The 20,760-nt window shown below is 36.9% G+C and overlaps 1 protein-coding gene and 1 pseudogene across 14 annotated transcripts in view; both read right to left on the bottom strand.

Moving 5' to 3' along the window:
• Positions 1 to 20,760, bottom strand: part of HUWE1 (HECT, UBA and WWE domain containing E3 ubiquitin protein ligase 1) — a 153,149-nt gene that overhangs the window by 58,469 nt on the left and 73,920 nt on the right. For 13 of the 14 annotated variants that reach the window (XM_043897309.1, XM_043897308.1, XM_043897311.1 and 10 more), the window contains 9 exons: positions 17,119 to 17,225; positions 16,423 to 16,600; positions 15,497 to 15,588; positions 14,481 to 14,692; positions 7,982 to 8,039; positions 6,808 to 6,984; positions 3,159 to 3,404; positions 1,945 to 2,078; positions 865 to 959 (listed from right to left, as the gene is read on the bottom strand). In XM_043897309.1, the coding sequence (XP_043753244.1) occupies positions 865 to 959; positions 1,945 to 2,078; positions 3,159 to 3,404; positions 6,808 to 6,984; positions 7,982 to 8,039; positions 14,481 to 14,692; positions 15,497 to 15,588; positions 16,423 to 16,600; positions 17,119 to 17,225 (1,299 nt within the window). The remainder of the gene's footprint in view (positions 1 to 864; positions 960 to 1,944; positions 2,079 to 3,158; positions 3,405 to 6,807; positions 6,985 to 7,981; positions 8,040 to 14,480; positions 14,693 to 15,496; positions 15,589 to 16,422; positions 16,601 to 17,118; positions 17,226 to 20,760) is intronic. The other variant, XM_043897306.1, reaches the window with a different exon arrangement.
• Positions 13,069 to 13,161, bottom strand: LOC122690909 (annotated as a pseudogene).

A 20,760-nucleotide genomic window follows, 5' to 3' on the forward strand; every position in this document is an offset into this window, starting at 1 on the left:
TGTGAACCACATAGATAATTAAAAATTTCTACTAACCACTTAAAAAGTTAAAAAAAAAGCTATAATTTTTTAAAACACGGTGTAACTCAATATAATAAAAATTATTTAACATATAATCAAATATAAAAATTAATCAGATTATACATTTTTATACTATTTTTAAAAGGTAGCTATTTTACACTTACAGTACATCTTAATACAGATATTCAATTTTCCTTAATTGATTTATATTTCATACAATTTACTGGGGGATAAAAACCAATTTACACACCCAAGTTTTCCCAACAAACTTTAACGTCTTTTAACTGAACAGAATAATAGTTTGTTACATTTAAATTAATAAAAATTAAAAATTCAGTTTTTTCCATTCAACCTATAGTAATTTCTAAGAATCAATCTCAACATTTGCAAAAAACTACAAAGATGTTCAGTTTTCAAAACATTACATTAGAAACTTAATAGGGAATGGTTAATTCATGGTACCTTTACATAGCACTCAATATTAACATTAAGTGAAGAGAGATCTATAGAATATGTCTAAGACAATCACAACTATGTTAATAAAACATATCCTCAGGGAAAAAGATTAGGCAGACACTTTCAAAATATTTTCTGTGGTATAAATATGGGTTATTCTTCTTTCTACTATGTTTTCTAATTTTTATCATTGTGGATATGTATTTTTTCTTATAGAGGAAGTAACTGAAAATAATTTAAAATATATAACTAAAAATTAATGAATGGAAAAATGCCTGAAGACTACAGATGATAGAGCTAACTAAATTTTCACAATAAACCTATGAAGACACCGAGACAGAACTTAAAAGAATTAATGGCTGGGACTTTTAAGTTTCTTGGAGTTACCTGATCTTTTTCCGCCCTGGGTCGTACCTGTCTTCTCATCCTTTGGAACCAGTTTCTGCATGTCTGCCTGGCCAAATTCACACCCAGATGGCAAGCTGCAAGAAGAGAAACAGTGAGCAATAAAACTTCTGATAACTCATTTTTTTATATGTTGTGCTTGGTCTCTGACCTGCTTAACTGATACCATTCCCTTCCTACAGCAGGTAAGTTAACCTAATAAAATATCTGCAATGATGGAATTCCTGAGGTTTGGTTTATAACTCAACTCTTTAGACCTATCTAACTACAGGACCATTTTGTAAACACCCACCATGCTGACACAGCATAACTGGGATATCACATCAAAGATGCACAACACATTTGTAAGCAAGCCCTTTGGCTGGTAAGTGGGAAGGACAATGCTACTGGTTAAATGCTTGTGTCTCCTCAAAATTCAAATGTTAAAATCCTAATGCTCCACAAGATGATGGTATTAGTAGTAAGGTCTCTGTGCATATTAGTCACTCAGTTGTGTCCGACTCTTTGTGACCCCATGAAATGTAGTAGCCTGCCAGGCTCCTTTGTCCATGGAATTCTCTAGGCAAGAATACTGGAATGGGTAACCATTCCTTTCTCTAGGGGATCTTCCTGACCCACGAATCAAACCTGGGTCTCCTGGACTTCAGGCAGATTCTTTACCATCTGAGCCATCAGAGAAGCCCAAGCCTTTGACAGGTGCTTCAGAATAGAACCCTCATGAATGGGACAAGGCCCTTATAAAAGAGGCTCCAGAAGGATTCATAGTCCTTTCCACCATGTGAGGATACAATGAATGAGCAGTCTACAATGTGGAAGAAAGCCCTCACCTAATCACGCAGACTTCTAGCCGCCAAAACTCTGAGCAATAAATTTCTATTGTTTGTAAGAACCTGATTTGTGGATTTTGTTATAGCAGCCTGAATGAACTAACAGAGACAAGAAAGCCTCTGAACTCTTTACCTTTCTATCCTTAACCAAAGCAATCCTCCAGGCTTACTAAGTTTAGTTTCTGTTAGGAAAGACAACAGAGATTATAAAAGAGATGACCATTCATTCTCTTACCTGTTTGGGGTACAGAGGGAGAGGAGGACAGTGCTTTCCCATACCAGGGAACAGTATAACTGGCTCAGCTTGCTCAGAACACTCAGACCCAACTGAGAGCCCCACTGGTTTACGGAGATAGAACGAATTTCACTCTGTAACCAAAGTGAAAAAGAAGGTGATCTTTGGGATGCCCTCTGAACGATCAAAATGAACTTTCAGCTATTTAAGAAGGATAAGGGATTCTATTTTTCCTTCCTCATTATTCTCAGAGCTATCAACTTCATCAAAATTTCCAAACTGAAGATCACAGGTATTCTCTTTTAATATTTACAATCTATCTTTAAGATCTCATTGTTTTTTGGTAAGATGAAAAACAGGAGTCATAGGCAACTCCGTTTTTCTAAATCAAAGAAACAGTTTTACAGATTCACAGACAGCTTCCAAATTTTTTAGATGGAGAAGGGACTTGTTATTTCACATTTCTTTATTTCAATAAATAAACACATAAAGTTTTGTTGTATAATTTAATTATTTTTTAGATAATTTATAATTGTGCTTTCCAATTTTATTTTTTCAAAGAACACACTCAACAGCATAAAACAGGCCTGCTAAAAACACACTATTAGTCTTCAGATTGACAACTAAAGGTAGCAAAACTGTGAACACTCAAAAAATAACCTCTCACAAGCTCAACTTTCTGGAAGCACAAGAGGAGCCTCACACATGGAGTGCAAACACAGGGGGTGATATTTAGGAAATCTTTAGTAATCTGTTAATTACCATTGACTTAAAAAGTTCTGTGGTCAAATTTCCTTCTTGCCACCTTATTATCAAGTCTACATGCATTTGTAGAAAGATTAGGAAGTAATAAGGCTAGATGAGCACCCAACTGAGGCTTGCTTGCTAAGAGGGGTAATTATACATCCCCAAGGCCTATATGAATGCTATAGATCTATTAACACCTGTATTTATCTCAATCTCTTTTACTCTCAAGAAGGTCCAGTTCATGAAACAAGTTATATTGTCACCTTACTTCCAATTAAAAAAATACTAACGGAAAGTGAAACTAGACAGCAACTTGAAGCATAAACCTTAAATCACCCATCCAACCCAAAAGAACTCACCAGTCAGCCTCGGTAGAACTGCTTCTAAGTACACTAAGATGCCAGGTATATGCCCTAGGTATTTTACTGACTTTAAACCAACATGTTCACCCTTAAGATAATTCTTACCTGTCCAACCCTGCAAGTATGAACAAACATCATGATGTAAGCGTGGGCAGCAGTGAGTGCATGTAGTAGAGGTGTGGCTTGAGCTGAGAGGGTAGCATCAGCAACATTGCCAGCACAAGCCAGTTCTCGCAATAACACTGAGCCCCCGGGGGATTCTATTGGGCGGTGTAAGGGCTCCAAGGAGGAAAGAATGGAGTCCAACTGAAGGAGACCTTCCTGGAGGACTTTGGGTTCATGTGACAGTGTCTGAAATAACAATAATTAAAGCATTAATGTACAATAAACTTCATATGCATATGTCTTAAAAGTCACAATGAAAGAAGTGGAAGACTCGACTCACAAATTTTAGACCTGGCCATGGTCTCTCACCTGGTAAATGGTGGAACCAAAAATGAATGCAGGTATGACATACCTAAACACCTCCTTTTAGAGCAGCACATCACTTCTCTTAAATGAGAGACTTTCAAATGTGGTAAGTCAGTCAAATTTAAACGATTGTGATGGCCAAACTGGAATACTGTTATAGCAAGGACTCCATGCTGTAAAATTAATTCCAAATTTTGCACAACAGGGAGCAATATTAGGTAAGGTTCTAAAGCATGGAAATGAACCACTGTTACAAATTTTTTTTTTCTTACCACAATAAGAGAGACAAGTCTAGGACAGGCATTAGCTAGGCATTTTCTTATTTTGGAGATAACTCAAGGATTATATGGTCCTTGTAAATTTTTTTTGAGTCTGAAGAAAAATCTTGACAGTGAACACTATCACTTGCCATTCAAATAGGAGAACTTATGTCCCTTTCCTATGGTTTTAAATAAATCTATCCACCCTCACAGTATCTTAAAGGTACAATAAACATGGAGCAGCCTCCCTTCCCCCTATCTCTTATGAATAGCACTTAATTAAATATTTGCAAGGAGAAAAGCAAAAAAAAATTAAATGCAAATGTCACAATTATGGATCTTTCCAAGTCCTCAAGAAATTCGATTTCTGATTTTTAGCAGAAATTACTTATTGCACAACTCAGCTAACAAAGAAATGTCAAAGATATAATCCAATTCCTATAAAAATCCCAATGACTTTTGTTTTCAGAAACAAAAAAATCTCTCTCTTGAAATTCATATAGAATTTCTAGGGATCCCGAATAGATATAACTATCTTACACTGCAGTACTTGCATAAAGACAGACAGACATCAACACCAATGATTACAGAGTTCTCAAATAAACCCTTGGATACATAGTCAAATGATTTTTGACAAGGTTACCAAGACAAGGGTGTAATAGGGAAAGGACAATCTTTTCAACAAATAGTGTTGGGAAAACTGGATACCCACATGAAAAAGAATGAAGTTGACTGTTACCTTACACCACATAAAAAATCAACTCAAAGCAGATCAAAGACCTAAATATAAGAGCTAAAAACTATAAAACACCTAGAAAAGCCATAGGACAAAAGCTGCATGACACTGAATTTAACAGTGATTTATTAGGTATAACACCAAAAGCACGTGCAATGAAAGTAGAGCAAAAACAAAACAACAAAAAAAACCCCATAAAAACCAAACTGGGACTTCATAAAAATTAAAACATTTTTTCACATCAAATGACACTATCAACACAGTGAAAAGCAACTCATGGAATGGGAGAAAATAATCTATAAATCATTTATGATAAGGAATTAATATCCAGAATATATTAAGAACTCCTGTAACTCAACAAAAAACAAACCTGATGAAAAAAATGGGCTCTGCCTTATCCTTAGAAACTCCAGGCTTATGAGAGAAAGAAACCATCAGGCAACCAGGGGGGTGGAAAAGTGCTAGGCTATGTAGAGAAAATATGAAGAGTTGCTCCAGGCCAATGAGAAGAATTAGACAAGAAATACAGATGTGCCAGCCTGCTGAGAAACACCAGCCGGCAACACCTTACTTCTTTGAGACTGGGGAATGGCTTCATCTCTACTCTTTTACCTCAAAGGGAAATCTATGCCAAAAATAATTTGATAAATGGAAGACACACAGTTACTTGTGAACTGAAGTGAAACGCACAATCTCTTTGAGCCTTGGTTATTTTGAAGACTGAAAAATCTTGTTCCGTATGGGTGACCACCAAAAAACAATCTAAAGCCATCTACATATGTCACAACTGAGACAAACTGTGAAGTCTGTTGTCAAATAAAATGTACTGTTCTTGGGGAAAAAACGTACTGTTTTGGGAAAAGGACCCGAACAGACATTTTTCTAAAGAAGACATGTGGCCAACAGGCACACGAAAGATGCTCAACATTGCTAAACAACAGACAAATGCAAATCAAAACCATGAGATTTCATTCCATACTCATTAGGTTGGCTAGTATCAAAAAACTATAAAATAACAAGAGTTGGTAAGGATGCAGAGAATCTGTTGATTGGAATGTGGAATGGTGTAGTTGCTGTGGATAATAAAATAGTTTCTCAAAAAATTAAAAACAGAACTACCAAATGATCTAGCAAATCCTACATCTGGGTAGATAACCAAAAAACTGAAAGCAGTGTCTCAGGTATGATCTCATTTTAAAGTCAAACTCAGAACCAGAGAGTAGAATGGTGATTGTCAGGGGCTGGGGGATGTTGTGGAGATGCTGGTCGAAGGGTACAAACTTTCAGTTATAAGATGAATAAATTCTGGGGATCTAATGTATACTGTGGTAACTATAATTAGCTAATTATATATACTATGTTATATATCAGAAATTTATTAAGAGAGTAGATCTTAAGTGTTTTCAATATACACAAACGCAGAGTCTGGAGGACACATCCACGTTTGTAGCAGCACCATTCATAAAGGGAAGCAACTAAAACTGTCTATCAATAACAAAATGCAGTTTATATATACACTGGACTATTATTCACCCTTAAAAGCAGAAGAAAATTATGACATATGCTACAACATGGATGAATCTTGAGAACATTATGCTAAGCAAATTAAATCAGTTATACAAAGAAAAATACCTTATGAATTCAAATTACATGACATACCTAAGGAGTCAAAATTCAAGACAGAAAGTAGAATGGCGGTTACCAGGGTCTGATAGGGAGAAGGAAATTGAAAGCTGTTTAAAGTGCAGAGTTTCAGTTTTGCAAGATGAAGAGAGTTCTAGAGATGCTTTTCACAACAATGTGGTGTACTAAACACTATTAAACTATACACTGAGAAATGGCTAAAGTGGTAATTATCGTGTTATGTCTATTTTACTGCTATTTAAAGCAACTTCATTTTTTGGGCAAAATTTGAGCAATAAACTACAGGTCAACCATGCTTAAAATACACAACTATCAAGCCTGACAAAGGAAAAAAAAATACATGGTGAAACAGTACCAGACTGTGTTAAAACCCACCTTCAAAGCTTTCTTGGAGCTACATTTTCCCTTCCAAAAAACTTGTATGTTAGAACTACATACCAAACTCAGGGAAAAAGAACACTTGACTTTTCAATGAGAAATAACATGGCACACTATTAGTCACAAAATCCACTTGTAGTACATAACCACAAATTTCTTCATTATGTTTTAGTTGAAGGGGAGACCATGGTAAAAACATGTATATAGAAGTACTGCAAAATTGATTTCTAAAAGAAATGAAAGTATTTGGTCAGATGCTTCTTACCAATATGGATTTGCAGACACCTGCAACAGCCTGACAGGCTGCAGATGTGGGAAAGTCAATGGGCAGATTGGGAAGACCCAAAATGGTAACCAAAGGCAAGAGTCCTTTCTGATTCACAAATTCCTGGCAGTGGTCATCAGTTGTATTGTTGCTCAGAATAGATTCCACAAATTTCATCTGGGTAATGAAAATTTTAAATAAAGTTAGAGCCTGACACTTGGAACTAAAATGCTAGCTTGGAATAAGGATAGGGGTGACCTTATAGTCATGAAATCAGTATTTCCTAGGATAATCAGGTAAATAGGGATAGGCATATTATATGAAACCTAAACATTCAGAAAATAAGGAGTAATTACAACTTCTTCCCAATCTATCTTTTCAGCTACACCTCAAGTCACATAATTTGAGAGCACAGAGAGGCTAAATGACTTGCACATGGCCACACCATGAATTAGTGACAGAATCAGGTTTAATCTCTTAATTTGCTTGTTTAGTCCTTCTTACATGAGAATATGTTGCCTCTCCCTGGAAGTAAACAACATAGATACTTTCCTTCAAATGTGCTCATAATGCAAATGAAACTTAGAATCCTGGAACACTGATTCAGACCAAACAAAGTATTCTGTAAGGGTAAGAAAGTAAAATATGGCCAACAAACACACAGCCAAAAGACAAACCATCTCTGGACGTCTTGTCTGGAAGTGCTTATTGGGCTAGAACAAATGCTAAGTGGGCTTCCCCTTACAGATAATTCTGGGAAAATTCAAACTCTTTTTCCTGTGAGACACACAGCAAGTTAAAAGAAAACACCACATTAAATTTTTCTTTTTTTTGTAAAAGAGAAAGAAGTTAATGAGAAAAATGGCAAGTAATGGGAAAAAAACACGTTGGGACACATTCAAAGAACATAATACTAGATTGGCCTAACAAAGCCCATTGTCCTTCTGTTTGGTTTCCCAAGGGAAATGAATAGAAAATTGGGACTCTTCAAAAAAGGGACTGCTAGCTAAGTTTTGGCAAATCAATCTCACAGAACAAGTTTTGTATATCTTTACCCACTGCTCTGAAGTTTAAGGGCCCCAGTAAAATTAAAGTCATCAAATTATTTGGTAACCCCACACATTTTCCAGAAAAACACACATCTTTACTCAGTTTGCCCTATCATTAATCTTACCACATTAAGGATGTAATCCATGAGGGGAATAGGAATACGCTCTTCTGTACCAACAACCCTGTTAAGGGAGAAAAGAGTGAGTTACACAGAAATTCACAATACCAGTGTAAGAGAGCAAAGAGAAGAAAAGGAAATAATGAAATTCTAGGCTTTTCTCTCAGTTAAGACATATCCTCTAGTATACAGCACAGAAAAAAGGGAAAAGAGGTGAAATCAATTCTGAAGGTAGGTCTCCTAGCCTGAGTAGGTTGAGAACACAAAAGGAAAAACCAAACTTTCACAAACACAGCATTTGTATGTATCTCAAAAGAAACTTCTAAATTAGGCAAACTACTCTAAGAGGAATTCATCAATATGAAAATATAAAAAATAAGCAAGGTCAATTAAGAGACTATTTAAATATTTGCTTGAAGAAAGGAGCTAGAAAGAAAGAAATACACAAACATCTTAACATGTTCTTACATCAGATTTAAAGTTATAAAGAACAGGAAATGGAATTTAATTTTAGTCAAGATTCTATGCTTAGATTTATCAATTATTCAGAACAGATGAAGTTAATCCAAGATGGAGGCTATACCCAAGGCTGCCTTTTCTAACAAGCTTTTCCTGAACTATCTATAGATTGTGATAATGTCCTTTTGCTTCATATGCTTCAATGATGCATTGAAGATAAGAAGGCTGCAATAATGCCACAGCTGCAGAAAATGCAGTCTTTAGCCCATCTTGGCTTTTGTAAGAAGTAAACAGAGGGAAAAAACCCCAAAAACTAAAACAAAATATAACTAAAAGATAAACCCTAGGAAAGGACAAAACTTGAGGCAAAAGGAAATTTTTGGACATAGGCCTTTGGGAGAAAAGGGCAGAAATGGAAGAAGGGAAAGGTAGGGGGAGAAGGCAGAAAAATTGACAAGAAACTAGTAATTTTCACCTCTGAGCAAGATAAAATGTGAACAAAGATTTGCCAGGCATAAGGATATTTGGCAGCAAAATGGAGACTAGGCAAAGAGAGTGGAGAGGCAAGATGAATGGCTTTAGAGCTAAAACATCCAGAGCGAGAGCTTGGGTAGGATGCTGTGAACATGCTCAATGAAGAATCTGGGGAAGAACTTTCTACAAAGGGAGGACCTATATATATGCCAGGAATGAAAGGATTCCCTGGGAAGACTGCAAACCTTTCCCTGACTATAAACCTCCTCAGAACCACTGCTACTAACACCAATTATACACCACCCCCAGCCTAAGTGCACCTTCTTGGGAGAGAATCTCTACAACTAAGAATTATAGATGTGGCTCTAGCCCAGGGAGATACCTGCCCCTTTGCAGAAGCCAAATAAAAGGGCAAAGAGCCAAAGTAACTATCATGAAATGGGATTTGGGTACTTTCTCCACTTGCTAGATGGAAATTGGGGAGAACAAGAGAGAAAACATACCAACAGTGGTTCTTAAACTCCAAGAACAAACTTGTTCAGTAACTACTTTGCCCCCTATCATCAACTTTTTGCCTTCCAGGCTCAGGACATCATATAGGAATAGTAAAAATGATCAACTCAGAAATCCCCCTACTAACTGGTTTTAAGGAAATCATAACCTCATATGAAACTTTGACCCATAGCATCTTTGAAACAATGAAAGACTGCATTCCTATAAGGAGCAAAATAATTTACCTTAACTGTCAAATTAAAAACTTCTGCTTCTCCCCATTCTCCAAAACAAACATTCCCAAATTTAATTTTACATGTGTATTTAGGATGCTGGAGCCTGTAATCAGATGTAGAGGAGGATTCCAATTGAGTGTCATAGTACATGGGTATAGGACAGGAGATGTCATGTTTTGGCTTTTTGTGGGGAGGGGAGTGGATGGGTGGGTAGGAAAATCAGGTCTTTCTTCCCACTTCTGAGGAGACACAGCTGCCTTTGGCAAAAAGAGCCCTTTCAGTGGGCCACACGGAGAAGGCAATGGCAACCCACTCCAGTACTCTTGCCTGGAAAATCCCGTGAACGGAGGAGCCTGGTAGGCTGCAGTCCATGGGGTCGCTGAATCAGACATGACTGAGTGATTTCACTTTCACTTTTTACTTTCCTGCACTGGAGAAGGAAATGGCAACCCACTCCAGTGTTCTCGCCTGGAGAATCCCAGGGACGGCGGAGCCTGGTAGGCAGCCGTCTATGGGGTTGCACAGAGTTGGACACAACTGACGCGATTTAGCAGCAGCAGCAGCAGTGGGACACAATTCAGGGAACTGCTTCTCTGCATTTGATGCCTTTAAACTCAAACAGTTTTCATTCAAGTTTCAAAGGGCACATGGATTTATGTCACCCATTTCTTTCAAGTTGTTCAGGGTAGGTGGTTAGGCAAAATAAATGAAATCAATCACAAAAATAAACCATGGTGCCCAACTGAAAAGCTTGGTTACTTACTGGCAAGTATATTCACCCCCAGCAATGTCAGTTTCGCTGAGCTCAAACAATTTAGAAGGCAGAAGAAAGAGGCCAACAAATAAGTATTTAGTACTACTTGTGGTGAATGTCTTTGAATGTAGAACAGAGCTCCATGTATTTGGGGTAGATTGTAGTGCCTAACTTTCCTTATTCCAGATTTCTAGCACAAATCACGTGTCTCAAGATCAAATACAATCACTTTTTTTTCAAATACTGCTGATTTCAGTGGGAAAAAAACAACAAGGGAAAAGAACACTGTCTTAGTCTGAAAAAAAACTGAAAACTTGAAAGTTTATCAACAGACAAATGGATAAATGCTGTAGTATATTCATGCAATGCAATACTACTCAGCAACAAAAACAACATACTGATAGACAACACAGATGAATCTCAAAACCACACTATGCAACAAAAGTCAAAAATAAGAAAGTATATACATTACATATGATATACATGTAAGACTCCATTTATTCTATTTATATGTTCTATAACAGGCTGACTTGCTCTTTGAATGACAGAAATAAGATAGGCAGCTGCCTCATTTTAAGGCAGGGAAATAGGAAATGTAAAATTAATTAATGGAAAAAATTACCTATCATTTTTTTTTAATTTATTTATTTATTTTTTTCAGTGGGTTTTGTCATACATTGACATGAATCAGCAATCATTTTAAGGCATCGGAAAAGAGATGGAGGCATGGGAGACAAGAATTTATCTGGGGTTTCATTGAAGAATTCTGCATAGGGTGGGGGAGGGATACAAACATACTTTTGAGGAGGGGGTGGCACTCACTGCAAATTTTTCTACCATGACAACTATCTGGGATAGGGAGATAAAAGAATTTGCCTTTACGTAAATAAACAAATGGGTCCTAATTAAACTTTAGAGCTTTTGCACAACGAAGGAAACTATAAGCAAGGTGAAAAGACAGCCTTCAGAATGGGAGAAAATAACAGCAAACGAAGCAACGTACAAAGAATTAATCTCAAAAATATACAAGCAGCTCCTGCAGCTCAATTCCAGAAAAATAAACAACCCAATCAAAAAATGGGCCAAAGAACTAAACAGACATTTCTCCAAAGAAGACATACAGATGGCTAACAAACACATGAAAAGATGTTCAACATCACTCATTATCAGAGAAATGCAAATCAAAACCAAAATGAGATACCATCTCATGCTGGTCAGAATGGCTGCTATCAAAAAGTTTACAAACAACAAATGCTGAAGAGAGTACAGAGAAAAGGGAACCTTCTTACACTGTTGGTGTGAATGCAAACTAGTACAGCCACTATGGAGAACAGTGTGGAAATTCTTTAAAAAACTGGAAATAGAACTGCCATAGCCCATCAATCCCACTGCTGGGGATACACACCGAGGAAACCAGAATTGAGAGACACGTGTATCCCAATGTTCATCGCGGCACTGTTTACAATAGCCAGGACATGGATGCAACCTAGATGTCCATCGGCAGATGAATGGATAAGAAAGCTGTGATACAAATACACAATGGAATATGACTCAGCTATTAAATGAATGCATTTGAATCAGTTCTAATGAGGTGAATGAAACTGGAGCCTATTATACAGAGTGAAGTAAGTCAGAAAGAAAAACACTAATACAGTATATTAATGCATATAGATGGAATTTAGAAAGATGGTAACAATGACCCTATATGTGAGACAGCAAAAGAGACACAGATATAAAGAACAGACTTTTGGACTCCATGGGAGAAGGCAAGGGTGGGATGATTTGAGAGAATGGCACTGAAACATGTATATTATCATATGTGAAATAGATCGCCAGTTTAGTTCGATGCATGAGACAGGGTGCTCAGGGCTGGTGCACTGGGATGACCCTGAGGGATGGGATTGGGAAGGAGGTGGAGGGGGTTTCAGGATGGGGAACACATGTACACCCATGGCTGATTCATGTCAATGTATGGCAAAAACCACTACAATACTGTAAAGTAATTAGCCTCCAATTAAAATAAATAAATTTTTTTTAAAAAAGGATTTGCCTTTAATAGATAGTGGTTTTCAAAATGTAAGTTGAGTTTAGGTAGTCTTTTGCATTCTCTCTCAGCCCTAATAATCCTCATATGACCCAAATGAAGCTTGTGAAGGTGGCAGAAGTAGAAAAGTATACATGTATCAATATTTGTGAGATTACATGTATCAATATTTGTGAGATTCTTAGATTAGCAGAGCCTGGGCATTAGGGTGCATGGTCTTAGGTAGTTGTGACTCCTAGGGTCTAGAACACAGGCTCAACAGTTGTGGCAAATGGGCTTAGTTGCTCCATGGCATGTGGGATCTTCCTGTATCAGGGATCAAACCTGTGTCTCACACTGGTAGGCAGATTCTTTACCACAGAGCCACCACGGAAGCCCCCTAATCTGATACTCTTGATTCATTCTATCAACCACTAAGTAAACAGTTACTGACTGATTATCTACTATATACAAAGTGATTGGGATATACTGTTGGATGAGACATTGTCCTTGCCTTTGGAGAAGTATACAGATTAGTGGGGGAAACCACTAGAGAATATATAAATAATTTTTAACAAAACTGTTGGGAGAAAATTTCCTGTAAGAATAAGGTATTTGAGTTGAACTTGCAGGAATTTGGCAGATAGAAAAGGAGAGAAGGTAATTTGGGGATGGGGATAAATATGAAGATAATATACAGTGACACATGATACTACACTTGATCTTAGCCAAAAGGCTGAGAAGCGATACAGTGACACATGATATTCCAAGAAGAGTGTGCAGAGTGAAGACATTTGAAGATTTGAAAAAAAATGTCAATTTATCAAGGCAGCTTAAAATCTGGGCATGTTAGACAAAAGATATAAGGAGTCTAGGTAGAAAAGTTATATGCAGATGAATGTGCATAGTTTGACTCAAAACCACCACATATACTAACATTCAAGAAATCATTCCCTTGTTTGTTGTCAGGAAAGAGAACTCTATGCCAGCAGGATGGCTGACAATCCAGGATGTGGGAATGAAGCATTAAGATTCCAACTCCTTTGCAAGTGAAGTCCTGCAATCTTTCAGTGTATCCTCCTTTCTCCTTTTCCAGAAAGAGAACATTTTAATCAAAACAGAAGAAGATGGCATTAGATGAAGGTAGGGTTGCCTTCTCAGATAAGGAAACTATATCTGACCAAGAAAGCAACATACTTCATTACTTTCTAGAGTTTCAAGAGGGGATACTTGTTTTGGATTCTAGACCTTCACTCCTGGTGTCTATTCCACCATAATCTTAAGTCCCAAGTCACCCTTCAAGATCAGCACAAACCCATTCATATCCACGCCTAAAATGATCATGCTTTTCTCAAAATGACTTCTATATATACATCAAAAGAGCACTTATTAAGTAAGTGAATGCATGACTGTCCAGAGGGATCACACCTACTTCTAGCACGAAAGTAATTAAGAGTTATAGCAACAGCTATTGCTTTTCATCCCTTGCATGCAAACATGGTAAGTTCAAAGAACCAGGTCCACTGGCAGTCTTTATCATCTCTATCCCCATCTTACCATCCAGGAAATCAATTTTTATGTAGAATAAACCTCAAATAAATAGAAGAAGGAAAATCTACTGTGTCTGACTACAATCATATAGTACATTCCAAAACCTTCTGATTTATCTGGAATGAACAGATCAAATAAACAAAGACCAATCAGCAAATCCCTGTAACTCCTAAAAATTTCTTAGGAGATACATGCTCTCTTATGGAAACAGTCAAGCAGTAAATGATGTGGAATACAAAATCAACAAAGGGAAATCCTCTGAGGAAGGTCATTTAATTTGATATATTGAATTCTGACTGAATTTCATGAACAGCATTTAAGAAAGCAAGCTTGCTAAGGCCACCAAAACAAACACCAAAGCACAAACGACACACAAGAATCAAAGAAAGAAAAATTATAAGACATGTGGGGCTGGAAGAACCTTACAACCAGATCTAATTCAACTCTCATCTATAACAGGTGAAAACAACATGCTCAAGATCACAAGGCTAGAGAACTTGTCTTGTGAACACTTACTGCTGATTAGGCTCAGTTTCATTCTGCTGGGTAGAATTAAAGCTTTGCATGGCCTGTACTTCCTCTTCCTCCTCATCTTCACTAGAGGCCTCTTCTGCAGCATGGTTAGATCTTGGGGGAGGAGCAGCGGCAGTGCCATCTGCCTTCTGGATTGATGGCTTCTGACAGATGTATTTAGGGTCTCTTCCAAGATTACAGATTTCTTCAAGTAACTGAAAGGGAAAGGAAGCAAGATTATTTATTAGTAATTAAGGAATGGGGAGATGACTAACATTTTTGGAGCACTTTCTATGTGCTATATACAGAAGTGCCCAAACACTTTTGTTGTTTGTTCAGTTGCCCAGTCATGTCCGACTTTTTGCGACCCCATGAACTGCAGCACGCTAGGCCTCCCTGTCTCTCACCATCTCCTTTAGTTTCCACAAATTCATGTCCATTGCATTGGTGATGCCATCCAGCCATCTCATCCTGACGCCCTCTTCTCCTTCTAAAACACTTTAACTAAATGTTATATACACTATTTCTGGCATGTAGCCATTAATTTCATTTTACAAGAAGGAAATTGGAAGTCCTACGAATTTAAATAACTTCTTCAGGATCACATGGCTGTTAAGTGATTGACTGACTGACCTGACTCCATGTTCTAACTCACCAACCACCAGTAACTCATATACCAGTTTCAATAATCCTAAGAGACAACTAGTAAATGTGAAATTAAAAAAACCCAAACAAAAACCCAAGCAAGAAAGATTAGAAAGGGTAATATGCTTTTACAAACAGAAGCTAAGCCTCAACAACTTCTTAATATCCTATACAAGAATGCAATACTTAAGTGACTTTTTTGGGGGGGAGGGACAAAGGACCAACCGAAGGACTTGGAGGAAATGAGGCAGACATAATCCTCTTATAGGCACAGTCTAAGAATCCAAATGACCTCCAATATACCATGCCTTTTCCTAAAAACTCCCACTCCACTGCTTTCTCATGCCCATGATCATGGCTGTATCATTTCCCACCTTGATGATCGCAGTCGTTGCATCTGTTTTGAGGGTAGGCTGATGTCTCATGAGTTCATCTACAGCACTTCCTAGGTTGGAGGCAGTATCCCCTTAAAGCCAAAAATGGAACTGTTAGGCTGTAGAAAACAGAGCTTGAACTATTTTTTTTTTTTTTTTTGGTGTCAATTTAAGGAGGAAAGGAGAAATTGAGTTGGTGGTTGTTGATCTTCTAATGTCATGCTTTCTCGAGTGAAATCATACCAACTTCTACAACCAAATCACTGGAGAGCAGTCTAGTAAACACATTTAAAAGTAACCATGTATGCTACATTATACTCTAGTACTCTCAGTCAAGGTCTGAGTTAGTATTGAAGAGTGAAGACAGCGTGAGAAAAGAAAGGAGCATAAACCGTTAACCCTGACTGCCCTGATAAAGAATGATAATGGCTAAAATGCTACAGTGGTGACAAAGCACATTTTTGAAAACTGGGTTCCTTCTGAAACTCTACCTTATTGCTATGCCTCAGTGATCTGGCCTCAAATACACTGAGAAGGAAATCTATTCATTTGTGACTATCCTAGGGACTTTGATATTAGAAAAGAAAATTACCAGGATCTCCTGTTGGTAAAGATTAGATGGTAGACCTGAAAATCTACTGCTAGTTTTCTAATATCTATTCCTCAACAGTGCTGTAACAGTACATTTAACAGTGAACTGCTGAGAAGTAAGGAAATATTATGAACACAGGTAAAGGATGAAATATTCTTTTCTACCTGCAATAGAATGTATGGCGATAATTCCCAATAAACACACACCTAGCCAGAGACATGAAGTGAGATCAAGGAAGAAACAATTTCCTTGCCAATTGGTGGCTTGGAAATCACCTCAATCTTGGCACAACAGCAAACCAATTATTTACTGTAAGTAAATTCTCATGAATTACCTAGAGGATCAGAACTCCTCCTCCTCCGCATGGCTGGGAGGTAATCTGGAGACAGGAGAACTTTGAAGAGACGTTCAAAAGGCTGACACTGTACAAATGACTGCAGACCTCGGGCATTCAAGCAGAGTGCACTGAATACATTTGGGAGGGAGCCAAGGACTTCACGGGTAGCAGGAACCTAGAGAGAAGATAAAGTGAGCTTGAAGACATTTAGAAGAGTCCAGGCAGACTTGGGAAAACATTGGCCAGGGGTACTGCACAGAGAGATAAAAAGAATCTTGATAACCAGACCCCAATAGTTTCTTTTCTTTTTAAAATACTTTTTATTTTATATTGGAGTATAGTTGATTAACAATGTTGTGAGTTTCAGGTGCACAGCAAAATGATTCAGTTATACATACACATGTATCTATTCTTTATCAGATTTCTTTTCCCATTTAGGTTGTTCCATAATATTGAGCATATTTCCCTGTTATATAGTAGATCCTTATTCGTTATCCATTTAAACTACAGCAAGTGTGTACATGTCATTCCCATACTCCCTAACTATCCCTTCCCCTCATCCTCCAATAGTTTCAATACTACGTACAGAAGAGAGAATTTTCATGCCATAAGACTGCTTTTGGTGTGTGTGTGTACTTTATAGAAAGGGGTTATGCACTGAGAATTCTTTACAGAGCAGCAGAAAAGACTCACGTCTTTGATAAGCAGTGCATGTAGCATGACATCTGTCAATCCATTGTCCTGGAGTGAGGAAAGCAATGATGGTTCTTGAAATACAAACACAGTCACCACTTCAGTAGCTAAAAAGAGATGAGAAATATAAGAAACTGAGAGATTCTTCACAAGTATTAAAAGCAAAATTTCAAAGGTTCAAACCAAAGTAACAGCACCATACATAAAAAAATCCCAGAACTCAATGTACAACATTTAAATGTACACAATTAGTATGAAGTAAAAGTTCTTGATACTGCTCATCAGAGACTGATCACTATTAGGAATTTAGTGATTAATCTTTTAAGATTTGTATGGAGCAATGTATAGGTATGACAATTATATATAGTTAATAATATTGTATTGAGTAGTATAAATATGCTAAGAGAGCAGATTTCAGATTCTCTCATCACACAAAAAAAGGAAACTATGTGAGGAGATAATGCTTAACTGTAGAAATTATTTCACTATATATATCAAATTGTGTTGTACACCTTAAATATACAACATTTAAGAAAAAATATATGACTAAAAACTGAAATTTTAATTTTTACAAGAATGAGGTTAACTTCATTTTTCAATTGTAATACACATGATATAATCTCCTTTATCTTTCCCATTTCACTACAACTCATTCAATTTGAATGGCTGTATACCATTCCACTATATACATGTACCACCCTGTATACAAACCAGTCCATAGTGGGAAAAATTGATAAATTTAAAAATAAACTCTTTTTTGTATGTTTATGCAGGAAACAAATGTATGATGCGGTTGTGAGTTTGCTGGGTTAAAATGAATGTAAATTTACAGATGAAAATGGACAAAATATCTTCTAAAAAGCCCTTTCAGCAATTTAAAAATACCAGGAATGTTAAGAGTCCTTGGGTATTAATCTGACCAATTTTTGACAATATTGAGAAATGTGCCCTAAGACTTCTATTAATGATTCTAGAATTTGGCAAAAAGTCTATGCAAGAGGAAACAGTATAGCATTATTGCATTCATTAAAAAGTAGCCAAAAGAGAAGCTAGAAAAAATACTTAGTAACAAAAAAAGCAGAATTTAGTGAAACTACAAGCAAAAAGCACAAATAATTAAAACCAACAACCAGTCTTCAGGAAGGACTGAAAAAAGTTTACAAACTTAAGGGAAATCTAATAAAGAGTAATATTTATCAGCAATGAAAAAAGACCTAACTGGATTCAGAACAAATAACATTTTAGAAACTATGTGAAGTGCATGATGAAGTGCAGTGCTTTTATAAGATGTCATAAAAATCAACTCTCAAGAAATGACAGCAGATTAGACTATTACAAGAATTTTTAAAATAAAAAATACTACCAGGTAACAGAAAGGAATCAAGCCAATCAAGCCGATTCTAGACATGTTATTAAATCTTTAGGAACAATTAAAACAAGGCTTTCTAACACATGAGATTTTTTTTTAAAGTTTGCTTTTAAAACTTAACAAGGAAGGTACATGCATATACAATATCCATAAGCCATGTATAAAACAAACTCATAACTGCTGATACCTAAGATCTAAAAGAAAGCAGAGGATTTTCAGTTCAAGACAGTGAACAGAACTCCTCTCATCAAATACTAATGAAATGGCAGATACATGACAATTACTGGGACCAAGAGTTATGAATGGCCTTTGCTATTTCTGATGAGCTATATAAACTTATGGAAATAAGTCCTTTTTTGGGTTTCTATTGGTATATGAAAGCCTCTTCAGTAGACATTCATTTGTACAAATTCCTTAGAATTTAGATTCTAAGGAGCTATTAAAATTGAGTATTCATAAACTAAAATTAGTGTTCTATCATCAAGTCTGTTATCTTGAGGAGGTCTAACTGTAATGCTGCATCACAATGCTACTGTGCAACAGGGTCATTTTGAGGAGGTCTAACTATAATGCTGCATCACAATGCTACTGTGCAAGGGGGACAGTTTAAATACTCCTTTAAAATTAATAGATGATTAAGAATTAGAATGAACACAGAAAAACCAATCAGCTTCAGATGGAACTAAGCAACTAACTCTTAAAAGAATTTAGATAACTCTTTAAAATCAAATTCTAGAATCCACAAGCCCATAAAATAGCAACAATCCAAGACAAATGGTCTCTTAAAAATAAGGTAATAGTTGGCTATCAAAAACACCTGTTAAAAAAAACTAAAGATTTGATAATACAACAGGCATCTTAAAAGAGCATACAGAGAAATTCTCTCAAAAAGTTGTGACATGAGATCTTATGGTAGGCTAAGAACAGGGCATATGCAGACTTGAACAGATTAAACTGTGGCAAAGCTAAAACAGGAGATGAGAGAGAAGAAAGGGCAGCTGAGGAAGTTAAAGGGGACATAGTTGGGCATAAAAGAGTGCCAGAAAAGCCAGAGGTAGAATTTGGGAGGAGGCAGTCTTTACTTAGTGGGTTTTAGCATGGACAGCAGCAGGACATTACAACCTCACCAACTGCTTCCTCACTTACTTCCCCTTCAGGTTCTTCCTAGTATTCCACCAACTGGCTACAGAAGGGAAACATCAAATACCAGTGGGACATCTTTTTACCTTTTATACTGGCCCTCACCACCATCTTTGGTGTTACAGACAGAAGTTTAGGCGTCTTCATTCTGTAACAGATTCATCTTCTAGAGGCTACACAGGTAACTGCCCAACTCCTGGCCAACTACATAAACCGAACAGCTCAGGTCTTAGAAGCCCTTAATGAGGGACAAAGCAATCTACTTGCTATGATAATTGATAACAGATAAGCATTAAACTACCTATTGGTATTTCAAAGTGCAGCTTGTACCTTAAAAGGGGACTCCTGCTGCATGTGGGTTTATAGAATAGGAAAGATAGTTCAACAAATACAACAACAAACCAAAACAGCTAATGATATTACTAAAATACTCCAAGAGATTCTCAGTCGCCCATTAACTTCTTTCCCTGGCCATCTCCTGCCTGGGGTGAAAGGCTCTACACTATCATTTATGGAGTTAATAATTGTTGAACTAATTATTTTGGGTTGGATTTGCAAATTTCATCCCTCTCAAGTACAAGTTTATTTACAGGGAACCTGTCAGGTTGTTATGCTAATTTAAATGCCAGGGACGAATTAAGACTTTAAAGAAGGAATTCTGCTTTTATGCTTCCTGCATCATCCTGAGAGGGCTCACCTGCTCCGCACCCCTGACCACAAGAACAAGTATCTTCTTGCTGCTTCTTTTAAACTTCCCCTTTATAAATAAAGACTTGTGCATTTGCTTTTCTGTTTGGGGGATTTCTCCCAAAGAGAGAGCCATCCTTCCCTGCCCCTTTACCTGGGACTTCTCCAACTGAGTAACAAATCTTTCTTTGATCATACCAAACTACTGTCAGGAGTTTTTCCATCTGAAACTAACCTTGGGAGGAGTCTCTCCACGTCAAAATGGAGTTGCTGTAACACAAGGGAACATTCCCTCAATCTGATTAAGAGGAGCAAAACATTCAACACAAAATCTTCTGCTGACCTCAAACTTTGTTTTAAAGCAAACCTCAAACTTAATGGTGAAATACTGACTGAATGCTTTCCCCTGAGGTCAGGAACAAAAAGTAAAATAAAGCATAAAGATT

The sequence above is a fragment of the Cervus elaphus genome, chromosome X (genome assembly GCF_910594005.1).
Source record: "Cervus elaphus chromosome X, mCerEla1.1, whole genome shotgun sequence".
Taxonomy (NCBI): Eukaryota; Metazoa; Chordata; class Mammalia; order Artiodactyla; family Cervidae; genus Cervus; species Cervus elaphus.